General features: G+C 45.0%; 1 protein-coding gene across 4 annotated transcripts in view; it reads right to left on the minus strand.

Annotated features, from left to right (window-relative positions):
- The window catches only part of LRRC20 (leucine rich repeat containing 20), a 98689-nt gene that overhangs the window by 27768 nt on the left and 57802 nt on the right, over positions 1–13119 (minus strand). Inside the window, exon 5 of one of the 4 annotated variants that reach the window (XM_082222222.1) lies at positions 13020–13042. The exons of the other annotated variants lie outside the window; for them this stretch is intronic. Within the exon in view, the coding sequence (XP_082078348.1) occupies positions 13035–13042 (8 nt within the window). The 3' untranslated portion in view covers positions 13020–13034. Of the gene's footprint in view, positions 1–13019; positions 13043–13119 lie in introns of those variants that run through there. 4 annotated transcript variants of the gene reach the window in all.

Below are 13119 nucleotides of genomic sequence, written 5' to 3' on the forward strand. Positions count from 1 at the left end.
CAGGGGTGGCACCCACCTAATATTCAAGGGGAGGGAAATCCGAAAGGTAGGTGCCACCACACTAAAGGCCCGATTCCTACGTTGTGGGTAATGGAGCTCCTGAAAAGATAGAATCTGCAGGAATCTGCAGGAGTGCAGAGGTTCAGGTGTTGCTGACTTACAACTCCTCTCATGCCTGACCACTGGGCATGCTGGCTGGGGCTGATGGAAGCTGGGAGTTCAGGATCATCAAGAAGGCCCCGCCAGGTTCCCCATTCCCTGGATTATGTGCCATGTGTGTCTATGAGACAGCAGGCAGAGTTTGACCCTGCGTGACGCACCCTTGAAAACTGGGCACATTTGTGACTCAAAGAAGTTGAATCACTGCTGCAGGAAAAACTCTTTGTGCTGATCTCTTTCTTTCTTTCTTTCTTTCTTTCTTTCTTTCTTTCTTTCTTTCTTTCTTTCTCCCCCCCTTTAAATCAACATTCCACTGAGAGCTGAGCACTCTTCACAACAAATCACGCCTTAAGCAAATTGAAACTGATGCAGAAATATGCCAAGCATGTAGCATTCCTAATGGGATCAATGCCATCATGTACAGGAAATTACCTGGCTTCTGTTTGTTTATGCACAGGGGATTCAGTACTTGACATTTACTCCCAGCATTGGTTATTCATTTGTTTTTAGTGGCACACTGGTTTTAGGTGTTATCCACCTACCAGGGCGGTCCAGCTTTTCATATAAAATGGGCCACAAGAGTACTTTGACACAGAACCTACAGGACTTGTTGCATGGGGGCGAGCAGCAAACCCAAAATTTGATGCTCCCCACCCCAGCACTGGGCTTTGGAAAGGAGGTGCAAGGCTCTGGCAGGGTCCTTGTGCCCTCCCACCTCCTTCCCAAAGCAGGGAAAGCGCTGTTCCCCTTCCTCAGGGACATCATACCCCACCCCCATTAATTTCCCATTTTTGTTTTTCAATTGCCAATATTTCATGACTACCAAATATGCCCCGCTAGGAAGTTTTTAAGGGTTTTTTTTGCTGGGAGGGGGAACCAAAACTCTGCAAAGCTGAGGATTGACTCTGAGAATGCTGACACCTCCTTCTTGTTTCTCAGTGGAACTTGCAATCCGAATTTGATGATTAAAGTCAGTGTGGTGTAGTGCTTGTGAGTGTTGGACTAGCACCTGGGAGACCAGGGTTCAAATCCCCACCCAGCCCTGAAGCTCACTGGGTGACCTTAGGCCAGTCACTGCCTCTCAGAGTTGTTGTGATAACCATGTACACTACTCAGAGCTCCTTGGAGGAAAGGTGGGCTATAGGTGCAATCCATCCATCAATCAATGATCATTATGTGTGCATGGCTAGAAGCAAGTAGAAAGCACAAAGCGAGGGACATGCTTGGTCAAGAATCTTGCAACTGCCTCATTTCTGCTGGGGCTCTGTATTATTGTTATTGACACAAAGTCATCAGTGTCAATGGCTCCTGACAGACAGGTGGAACAATGGGTTAAGTGTGTCTGGCTGTTAACCAGAAGGCTGGTGGTTCAAGCCCACCTGCGGATGACTATAGGCAGGATTCCTGCATTGCAGGGGGTTGGTTTGGATGACCCTTGGGGTCCCTTCCAACTCTACAATTCTATGATTCTATGACAGTTTCATTAGTATATAAATGAAAGGTCCCTGCCCTCAGTTTCTACTGAAAAGTAAAATGCCACCATGGCTCATGTTTAACTCCTGCCTCCACAAACAACAACTTAAGTGGAGCTTTGTTCCTGAAAATGTCTTAAAATCGAATTAGCATTATGAAATTGCCGTTCACAATATAATACTTCCTCCTACAGTTGTGTGGAGTCATGCATGTTATGTATGGAAACAGAAATAAATGTCCCTTTTTGTAAAGTTTTGATCCGTCAAATAGATTATGATTAGTCACCTAACGTATACAGTGGGGAACCATTTAACAGAAGTCATCAAAAAAAAAAAAAGAACACAACTGTTTCATAATTAAGCCAATTAGTTTCATTCATAGGATGCAGAATAACTTCTCTTGCATGGAAAACCTGATATTTAAACTCAGTGGATTCCTGATGTTTACAGAACTCTAATGGAACACAAAGAATGAATTCTGGATGCCAATTCTCTGTTCACATAAGAACCCCCCTAATCTGTAAACGTTCTATGAAGAATAAATGTTCTTCATCAGTAGAAACCATTTTTAAGTGTTATTTGCAAATAAACTACAGTCGTACCCTGAAAGTTGAACAGAATCCATTCTGGAAGTCTGTTCAACTTCCAAAATGTTCGGAAACCAAAGTGTGGCTTCTGATTGGCTGCAGGAAGCTCCTGCAGCCAATCAGAAGCCACAGAAGCCCCATCAGGCGTTTGGTTTCCAAAAGAATGTTCAAAAACTGGAACACTCACTTCCGAGTTTTGATTGTTTGGGAGCCAGGTGTTCGGGATCCAAGGTACGACTGTATTGATAGTTGCAGAAATACACTTTGGGAAATATAATATTCATTCTGTGAGGCTTATTGAACAAATACAGGTTATCCTGGAGCCAAGCTTCACAACTTCAAACACAGAAAGCATTTCTCCACGTAGGAAAACAAAATCTATAGTTTGAAAAGGTATAAAAGGTAAAGGGACCCCTGACCATTAGGTCCAGTCGTGGCCGACTCTGGGGTTGTGGCGCTCATCTCGCTTTATTGGCTGAGGGAGCCGGCGTACAGCTTCCGGGTCATGTGGCCAGCATGACTAAGCCGCTTCTGGCAAACCAGAGCAGCGCACGGAAATGCCGTTTACCTTCCCGCCGGAGCGGTACCTATTTATCTACTTGCACTTTGACGTGCTTTCGAACTGCTAGGTTGGCAGGAGCTGGGACCGAGCAACAGGAGCTCACCCCGTCGCAGGGATTCGAACTGCTGACCTTCTGATCGGCAAGTCCTAGGCTCTGTGGTTTAACCCACAGCGCCACCCTTTGAAAAGGTATACACAACTGCTATTTTTTTTTACCAAGAGTACACAGGGCAAAAAAATAGAACTTTTGCACCAGACTTCAAAGCACACAAAATACATTATTTCTTCCTACATGAAAGAGTTCCAAGCCTGAAATAAACAGGTGACAGTTTATGTGATTGTGGCACCCGGCACCCAGAAAATGGTTTGAGAGTGTGTAATACTGTTAAACAAGATTCAAGTCTGGTCAGGGAATAAATGAGACACTGTTTTGAAAAGATGCCTTGAGCTGTCATAGAGTCACAGCATCACAGAATTGCCAAGTTGGAAGGGTCATCCAGCAGGAATCTCAACTAAAGCATCCCTGACAGATGGCCATCCAACCTCTGCTTAAAAACCTCCAAGGAAGGAGAGTCCACAACCTTATGAGGGAACATGTTCCACTCTCAAACACTGAAGCAAACAGTAAAACAGAAGGGTGGAGTGGGGAACATTTTGCAGCCCGAGAGCCACAGTCCCTCTGAACAGGGCAAATACCAGTGGTGGGTGGTGCCAGAATCAAAAGCCGGTGGAACAATGAATTGAAATGTTACTTCTGCACACTGGGCTGATTTCTACACACATGCACACACTTCTCTCTATCCCCCGCAAGCAAAAGTTTACCAGAGTTCAAGGACAAATGCCAGCCAAGCAAAAGCATTCAAGAGTACGACCCACTGCCTGGCTAGTGAGGGATGTGGTCTGGGGAAGAGCCCCAAGGCCAGGCAGAAAGGTCAGAAGGACCTCAATTGTCTCCTGGACCTGAGCCCCCTCACCCTTGATGCATGAAAACCACAGCATATTCCACATTATGGCTTTGCGTGAATTTATAGGTCTCTGGGTTGCCATACGTCCTCTTTTTTCAGGACACGTCCTCTTTTCTAAAATGAGAGTCGTCATAGCGATCCATAGTTAAAAGTAGATGTCGGCAAATGTTAAAATGACTGTAAAACTATTGAAATTCATATAACTGAGAATCATAAATAAATAAATAAATAAAAATTGACAAACACTAAACAGACAATAAAACCACAACCAAATCTAACAGAAACCTTTCTTGCAAGGACAGGTAAAACAGAAGAGAGACATATATGGATTGTGCAAATTAGATCTCTTGAGTCCCCTTTACAATTACTATCAAAATTATTTGCCCTGATTTTCCTAGTTGCCAAAGCAAAGAGAGCAGCTCTATAAGTTGTGAAATCATCGGTGTCACTCTAATTCTAAAGAGGAAAAACAAGCAAAGCTGAATCCTCATTAGGCTTTCCTATTTTTGGCTCTTTGCAGGGTGCTCCAGTGGCCAAGAGAAGAATGTGAGTGTCAGGAGTGCGTGCAGGAGCCAGGCCCTGTGACCAGTAGGACTTTGCAGGACTGGGGCCTTCCTGTTTGTTCTGAAGAGGTAAGGCACGGCCGCACAGGCTGATTGGTAACTCAAGCACCTGGTAGCAAGAGCAAGGAAGGGATATAAGGTCAGCGTTTCCCTTTGACTCTTTGCCACAGCAACACGTTTCTTGCCTGATTGCATTTGGCTCCCTGCTGCTTGATCCTCAGACCCTTGACTTTGTGATTCCTTGCTTCTTGATCCTTGAACCATTGACTTTGTGACTCCTCGCTTCTTGATCCTTGGACCTTTGACTTCTTGACTCCTGGTTCTCTGACCCTCGGACTCTTGGCTTCCTGACTCCTGGACTCCCGTTCCTGCTCCCACCCCGCCATCTTGTCCCCGGTCCCAACATCCCCAGCCGGGACTTTGACCGCCAGTGAACCGGACCGGGACAGTGAGAATGTGGAGAGCAAGGATCAAGCCGCATTTCTGTGATGGCCTGACTGTGCGGACTTCAGCAATTCATGGGCTCTTGTAGATTCAATTCCCTAGCTTTCATGTGGAAATAAATATTCCTACCTCACACAGTTGATGGGAGGCTGAGCATGTTAAAAAAGCTTTCAATGTGCTTTGCAGGTTTAAAAAGTGCTACATAAATAGGCATCTAGTCATACCAAACTGCTGAGGACTCTGGAGGCAAATGTTGTGTTTACGAGCTTCCTAGAAAGAGCATCCCCCACCCCACCTGAGGTACTGAGAATCAATCCCATCTCAGCTTTTTTCAATGATCTTTTTTAAATAGCCAAACGTGCTCCTGCAAGACAAACTCCACAACTGTTTATGTTCCTGCTGCTTATGTTCTTGCCTTCAAAAGCGTTCTCTCTGGGACCTGCTCGCAATTCTACAGCGAAGGTTAACAGACTAATTGCACAGAAGCCTTGTAAACAGTTTTATCAGCATGCACTGCTGCCCATCTTCTTTTAGAAGCACTCATTATGCAGAGCTAACAGAGACATCAAGGAACAAAACAACACCATTCGAGCCAAAATTGGTCCTGAATGGTCCCTGAGTCTCATCCGTTAAGGCTGCTGTTCCACTTCAGCTTTAGGGACGCATCAAGCCCATGGCAATCCTTGACCCCTGAGGATCCTGGCAGCAGAAAGCCCCATAAAGATCCCTGGTAGCAGGCGGCACAATGGAAAAATAGACAGCAAAAGTCCTGCGCAGGCAGAGTTGCAGGACAAGGCACAACAGCAATCAGAAGGCATCTTGCAAGTACATGAAGCTTTGTACCATCAGACCATGGAGCCCAGAATTGTATACAGTGGTGCCTCGGGTTACAGATGCTTCAGGTTACAGACTCTGCTAACCCAGAAATAGTACCTCGGGTTAAGAACTTTGCTTCAGGATCAGAACAGAAATCGCACAGCAGTGGTGCAGCGGCAGCAGGAGGCCCCATTAGCTAAAGTGCTGCTTCAGGTTAAAAACAGTTTCAGGTCAAGAATGGACCTCCAGAACGAATTAAGTTCTTAACCTGAGGTACCACTGTAATTTGAATGGCATTACTGGTAGCTCTCCAAGGGCCTTTTCCCAGCACTACTTTTCAAGACCCTTTATTAAGTGTTTCTGGGGACTGAAAATGGGGCCAAGGAACATAGAAAGCTGTCTTCTACTGAACCAGACCACTGATCCAGCTAGCTAGCAGGCAGCAGCTCCCAGGGCTTCAAGCCGGGGTCTCTCTTAACCCTACTTTGAGATCCTGGAGATTGAACATGGGACCTTTTTCATGAAAAGCACCTGCCCTTCCCCTTCTACATATCCTCTACTATTGAGTTATGGGTGTTCCTCAAGAACTGCCAGGTGAACCAGAGAACGAGTGAAGGAGGCAAAACATTCTTGAAGTGGTCAGAATGAGGCAGAATCTTAAATCAATGAGACACAGACGTAATGACCTTGTTTAAGCATGGTTTATCTACTTAAGAAACTGATGCATTCCATCTTTTACCAAAATCAGTAAGGTTGGGACACTCCTGTCACCAAGCTAAGTAGGACCAAGGATCAGAAACCTAGGCACCCCTGACCTAGGGATTTCAGCAGTCTTTAGGTGGCACCCTGTCGAAAATAAGAGCTACAGGCTCAGTCTTGTTCTCTGGAAACAAACTTGACAAATACAAGTCAACAGGACCAAAATCCCAACTGTTATCAGTTTTGCAATCTAGTTTTAACACCTGCCAACCACTGGAATGATTATATGTAATAAACAGACTTTCTTCTTGCGTGTGCTGAATTTTTTTTATCTTTGCCACTGAGAGGAATATAAAAATACACAGAGAGAGATCAGCTTGCAACAGAATCGATCCCTTCTTCTCTGCTCTTCCTGCAGTTCTATTGATCTTTTCTGCTCTCATGTATCACAGCATGAAAACAATTTAAACAAGCAAATATTCTAATTGCTGCTGAGTTCTTGGAAGAAGCTGGGGTGTTGCTTCTCAATAGCTTTGATGTGACCCAGCAGCGTGTTGCAACATAATTGGCATCTACTTGGTGGGAATCAATGTCGCCATTGGCAATACAAGAGCCAGAGAGGGATGAGCTAGTTCAGTCAGCACCATTCTTGCACGATGCACAGCTCTGAGCACTGGGGATTGTTATCACTGTCAGAAACTGATCCTTTCACATTTACATTCAACAGAGCCAATGTTAAGTACAGTGGTACCTTGGGTTACAAACACCTCGGGTTACAAACACTTCGGGTTACAGACTCTGCTAACCCGGAAGTAGTACCTCGGGTTAAGAACTTTACCTCAAGATGAGAACAGAAATTGTGCGATAGTGGCACGGCAGCAGCAGCAGGAGGCCTCATTAGCTAAAGTGGTACCTCAGGTTAAAAACGGGCCTCTGGAACGAATTAAGTTTGTAACCAGTTAATTAAGTTTGAAGCCAGTGTGGTGTAGCAGTTAAGAGCGGTAGACTCGTAATCTGGGGGACCGGGTTCGCGTCTCTGCTCCTCCACATGCAGCTGCTGGGTGACCTTGGGCCAGTCACACTTCTGTGAAGTCTCTCAGCCCCACTCACCTCACAGAGTGTTTGTTGTGGGGGAGGAAGGGAAAGGAGAATGTTAGCCGCTTTGAGACTCCTTTGGGTAGTGATAAAGCGGGATATCAAATCCAAACTCCTCTTCTTCTACTACTAGAGGTACCACTGTATAAGAATTAAACAATGGCATTTAGGATGGTATTGGTGTACAACCCTTCCAGTACTGGAATAATGAGACACTTTTGTTTCCTTGCTCCACTGCTGGGCCTTGAACTTTGCTCCTTCTGTGTCTGGCCCCCACCCAGGGAAGAGAAGACAGAGCCTTACAAAAGCACCTACAAAGCTAGCCCTGGCCATCTGCACAAGCTGCAGGAGGAAAAGTGAGTTGTTGATGCAACTGGTGTTGGAAGTGTTGGGATGCAAGTCAGCTTATATCAAAGGCTGGACTTCATGGGAGAAAGCAGACAGAGACAAACCTCCAAAACTGCCCTGTGCTGACCCTCCCTCAGGTGCTGGACTGATATTTTATTCCTTAGATTTATGTACTGCCCATCAACAAAAGATCTCAGGACAGGTTCACAAGATAAAAACACGAGACAGAAGTACAAATAAATAGTTAAAACAGAAACAACAAAATAATAACACCCACTCCCTATCACAAACACATTAAAAAGCCTGTTCGTAGAATATTAATCAGCCAAAGGCTTGCTTGAAGAGGAATGTTTTTGCCTGGCACCTAAAGTTATATAATGAAGGCACCAGATGAACCTCAGATGGGATTCCACAAATGGGAGGCCACTGCAGAAAAGGCCCGTTCTCGTGTTGCCATCCTTTGGACCTCACGAGGAGGAGGCACACGAAGAAGCTCCTCAGAGGATGATCTCAGGATCCAGGTCTGTTTATATGGGGAGAGGCAGTCCTTGAAGTTTATCTTCAGGGTTGGTGTCTTCACTACTTTCCCCCTCTTTCTTCCTCTTCATGTTGGGAGAGGAGACATCTTTGAGAACAAAGAGCAGGCATGGCTCCTTGCATCTCGACCCTAGTTAGATATAACTAGGATCTTTCCTGCCTACTGTGTAATTTATTTGGACACACAGATTCCAAGAGCTCAGTGGCAAGAGACTAAAGAGAAAAGTGAACCAGTGATCTTATAACAGTGGTAAGATTGGAATTGAAACCTCCTCAGATACAGCTCATTCTTTTGCCATTGTCATATACCAGCATCACATAGTGTTTTAACTACAGGGACGTTAAATGAGCCTTTGCTTTTCCTCCTCGTCCTGATTAGGAGCAATAGCTCTGGTGCCACGTAGCAGGCAACATATGATGTAATCTGAAACAAGACCTGCTGTATGACAGACTGCTTAACTTGATTCACAGTGCAATAAATCATACAGAGACATCCCGATAGAGCCCAGGTAAGAATGAAGGATGGATGGCATTTTGTGAAAAACGGGCAAGGAACCTCTAAATTTATCAATGCCTTTGGGTGAAACACTAACAGGTTATTTACAAGAGTGGTGGCCTCATTCCATGCCTTTTTTGGGGGGGGGAAATATTACAAGATAGAAAAGGTAACTCAGGACCTTGTCTCACTTCAAATTCTGCTTCCACCGCTATTGGGAAATGCCACTGATTCTGCAGTAATTTTGGAATTATTTTTTTTTTAACAGTGGGGTCTTATATACCAAGGCTAAGCAATTTCCATTACAAAATTCTTTGTTAACAATAGTCACTTACATTCCATTCATCCTAAGGTGTACCTGTTTGTTGGCGCTTACCAACCTACTGCTAAATTTAAGACTGGAATGTTTTAGCAGCTGATTGAGATTGGTAACCAGGGGCTGCTGGAGTTCTTGAAATACACAACACACAAATTTCCCTATGTATCAAATCAACAGAGCATTACCAATACAAACTGAAATACTCTATCACACACCGTTGTGATGAAACTGGTAATTTGCAACTCATTGTGAGATGAGATTGTGCTGTGTTTGGGGACATGAACAAATTTATTTTCTGCCTCTAAACTATTATACGGCACAGCTGTGAAACAACAGACTGATGACTAGGCAATCTGCAGAAAAGAATCACCTGATCTCTACAGTTTAATTCAGGGGTCAGCAAACTTTTTCAGCAGGGGGCCGGTCCACTGTCCCTCAGACCTTGTGGGGGGCCGGACTATATTTTGAAGGGGGAAAAATGAACGAATTCCTATGCCCTACAAATAACCCAGAGATGCATTTTAAATAAAAGGACGCAGTCCATTCATGTAAAAACATGCTGAATCCTGGACCGTCTGTGGGCCACATTTAGAAGGCGGTTGGGCCGGATCTGGCCCCCAGGCCTTAGTTTGTCCACCCATGGTTTAATTCATTATCCAAGACATGTACACAGTTTATTCATATGCACAATTAACAGGAGAAAAAAATCTGTATTAGCTCTCCAAATTCTCTAAGTTAGATCCATATTACATCACAATATCTCAGTGTGTTGCTGAGCTTTGGTACAAAGAAAACAAAATAGTCTGTACTTTACTTGTCTTAGGACTCCTTAGGGATGATGCAAGATCTCTCTCTCTCCCTCTCCCTCCCCCCCTCTCTTTCTCAGTTTTTTGGCCCCAAAATACTCTTCCATCTCAGAGAGCCAGTCCTTGTTTGTTTTATCATGTAATGCTTTTATAGTATGCAAAATACTTTACAATTGATTATTTACCTTCCTTGTCTTCACAAAACCACCTTTAATCTAATTTTTACAGAGGCTCAGATGAAGTGGCTTAGACATGGCAAGGAGAAGAAGTGAGAGGAGCTGCGGCACAAACAGAAAACAAAGGTAGGATGGAAATGCATGGAAAAGAACGGCATGGTCCGCCCATCCACCAGATTAAAGGAAAAAAGAAAAAGTCATTATCAAGCATTGTTAGAACAGCTGCAAAATGGCAAGGTAACCAAAGGCCCCTGGAACCTTTGCAAAAGCAGGAATCAATGTCTTCCCCAAGGAGCCATTCAGATTGGTGTTTTATTGTGCATACATACAACAACATGTTGTTGATACATTAATAGTGTGTTAGAAGTGGATTTACAATGAACTGTCCACACACCCATATCAGTTATCTTCCAATGCTTCCCCAGTGTTCCTACAATGCTGCATTCACATTCTAACTCCACTCATTCCACTGTCCATGTTCATGCCATCCTCAATGTCCCCCCTGTCCACCCCAAGCACATGTAACTTGTGCTATGCTGCTATGCCACCATTCTTCCATTTGCACACTTTTAAAGTTTTTTGTCTTGGGTGCCCTGCACGGCATAGTTCATAGCTTCTCTGAGTTATTCAAGCCCAAACTGTGGGAGGCAGTGGAAGACAGGAGTGCCTGGCGTGCTCTGGTCCATGCGGTCACGAAGAGTCGGACATGACTAAATGACTGAAGAACAACAACAACAACAAAGTTTTTTATGTTCATGTTGCGGCTGCTGCACTAAAATCTCCATTCCTTTCAGCACAAAACCCCACAGGAATGCTGGTATCTTTTAGAGCCACTGTGGTGAACGAAACCTAATTCACGAATGTTGCCAGGACGCCTTAAGGCACGAGTGCTACAGTACAACAAAAGAGGGATGAAAACAATAAAATAAAATGGGAACCTTCTTGATGCAAAAAGTTTTGGGGTGTCAGAAAGGAAGGTATGGCTCATGCACCAGCTGATTATGAAGCAGTATGATTGACCTGGAACTTTTGTGGGCACAAAGAGTGTTGGATGTGGGAGCACATATAACGCCCCCCCCCCAATGCCATCATGAGCACAAATCATCATTAATGCATAAAAGGGTGTCTGGAGGCCCATTTTTGCAGCAAACCTGCCTTGCCTAAATCTGCCCCAAGTAGTCTCCTCCCCATGCCTATAACTGGAGATGTGAGTAAATGAGAAGGCCACTAATCTCAAAATGTCTTCTTCTTTCTGGGGAAAGAAGCATGCATAGATGATTCTTTGACCTCTACTACTGCCCTTAGGGATGCAGGTGGCGCTGTGGGTTAAACCACAGAGCCTAGGACTTGCTGATCAGAAGGTCGGCAGCTCAAATCCCCGCGATGGGGTGAGCTCCTGTTGTTCGGTCTCTGCTCCTGCCAACCTAGCTGTTCGAAAGCACGTCAAAGTGCAAGTAGATAAATAGGTACCGCTCTGGCGGGAAGGTAAACGGTGTTTCCGTGCACTGCTCTGATTTGGCAGAAGCGACTTTTAGTCATGCTGGCCACATGTCCCGGAAGCTGTACGCCGGCTCCCTCGACCAATAAAGCAAGATGAGCTCTGTAACCCCAGAGTCGGTCACGACTGGACCTAATGGTCAGGGGCCCCTTTACCTTACTGCCCATGTCTGGAAAGGAAATCAAGGACACAACTAAGAGCAGGGGAAGGGTGCTACTATGGCATTGCAGCTCTGTCTTGTTTCTCTTTGCAGGGGAGGGTCCACAGATATCTTCACTAGCTTCTCCTGGGGGAGGACATTGGGAAACCAGGTGTGGTGAAATGGTGTAACCTAGAAAAGGGCATGGCTGACTGCTAGGAATCCTGGCCAGGAGGACTAATCTCTGCAACATTTTGCTGCAGGTCCCACTTGTTGCTGTATAGCCTAGACAAGACCCAAGTGAAAGTTGAGCTACATGGAGCAGAACTAAACCGACGCCTGCATTTAGGTAGAGTGGAGTGGAAAGTTATTTTTGCTAGGCTTGAATAGCTTCCTGAAAGAATTAAGTGATGTTTACCAGTGCAGCCTCGCAGTTCCCTGCTGTTTAATAACACTGCTAAAGCACTCTCAGGCATCACATAATTGGCCTAAGCTGCTCATTTAAAATAAAATAAAAGGCAAGACAAGACGAGCTGTTCTGAATGGACTTTGTGTCACCTGGCACCATTTGAATAAATATGGAGCAGATGGTTGTTAATTTCTTTTGGGGGTGGCATATATGGCGGCAGTGCACAGGCAATTGCACAACCATCACTCTCCAAACCAACTGAAGCACCACTCAATTAAGAAAAAGACACCCAATGTTCCTACAGTGCAGTTGCTTAAAAACCTACGCCTGATTAAAAACCATTTTGACACACTAAGCCAAACTTAATCCAGCAGCAATGCATTGCAGTCTACCAGGTTTTTATCATTCCCATTTTTGTGGTCCTAGGCAAGCAGCAAAAAAATAAAAAATTCCCATGAGGTTTGTCCATCTAGTTCAGCACTGTCTATCCTGACGGGCAGCAGTTCTCCAGAAATTCCAACAAGGGTTTCTCCCAGCCCTACCCAGAGGTACCAGGTATTGAGCCTTGGTCCTTTTGCATACAAAGTCTGTGCTCACCACTAAGCTAAGCTATGATGCAGGCCAGTCTGAATAGGAGGAGACTTCCTTGGGCTTAAGCAATTCTAGCATGCGGGTATCATTTGCCAAACACCCAGCCTGGTACCTAAGGCCTCATCCGCAGGTATAAATTAACGCTGCAGATCCTGTTGGAAGTTACATAGCAAGTTCATCTTGTTCACGTGCAGTTCATACAGCTTAAGTTCCTCCCAGGCACATCTGGGTGCCAAGCCAACCACTGCACTTCCGCTATAGCGTCTTTGATAGTCACTATCCCAATATGGGCCTGGATGGGATGGGATGCTGGAGCTTCTGCAGGTAAAAGGAAAGTGAGGGATTCTCCATCATTACTCCTCTAAAAGGGGAGAAGGGGGGAATTCAATAAATGCACCTCTGGCTCATGTTGGAAGTGTGAGTGTAACTCAGCTCGGT

Source organism: Podarcis vaucheri (genome assembly GCF_965113315.1).
Source record: "Podarcis vaucheri genome assembly, chromosome: 5".
In the NCBI taxonomy this organism is placed as follows: domain Eukaryota; kingdom Metazoa; phylum Chordata; class Lepidosauria; order Squamata; family Lacertidae; genus Podarcis; species Podarcis vaucheri.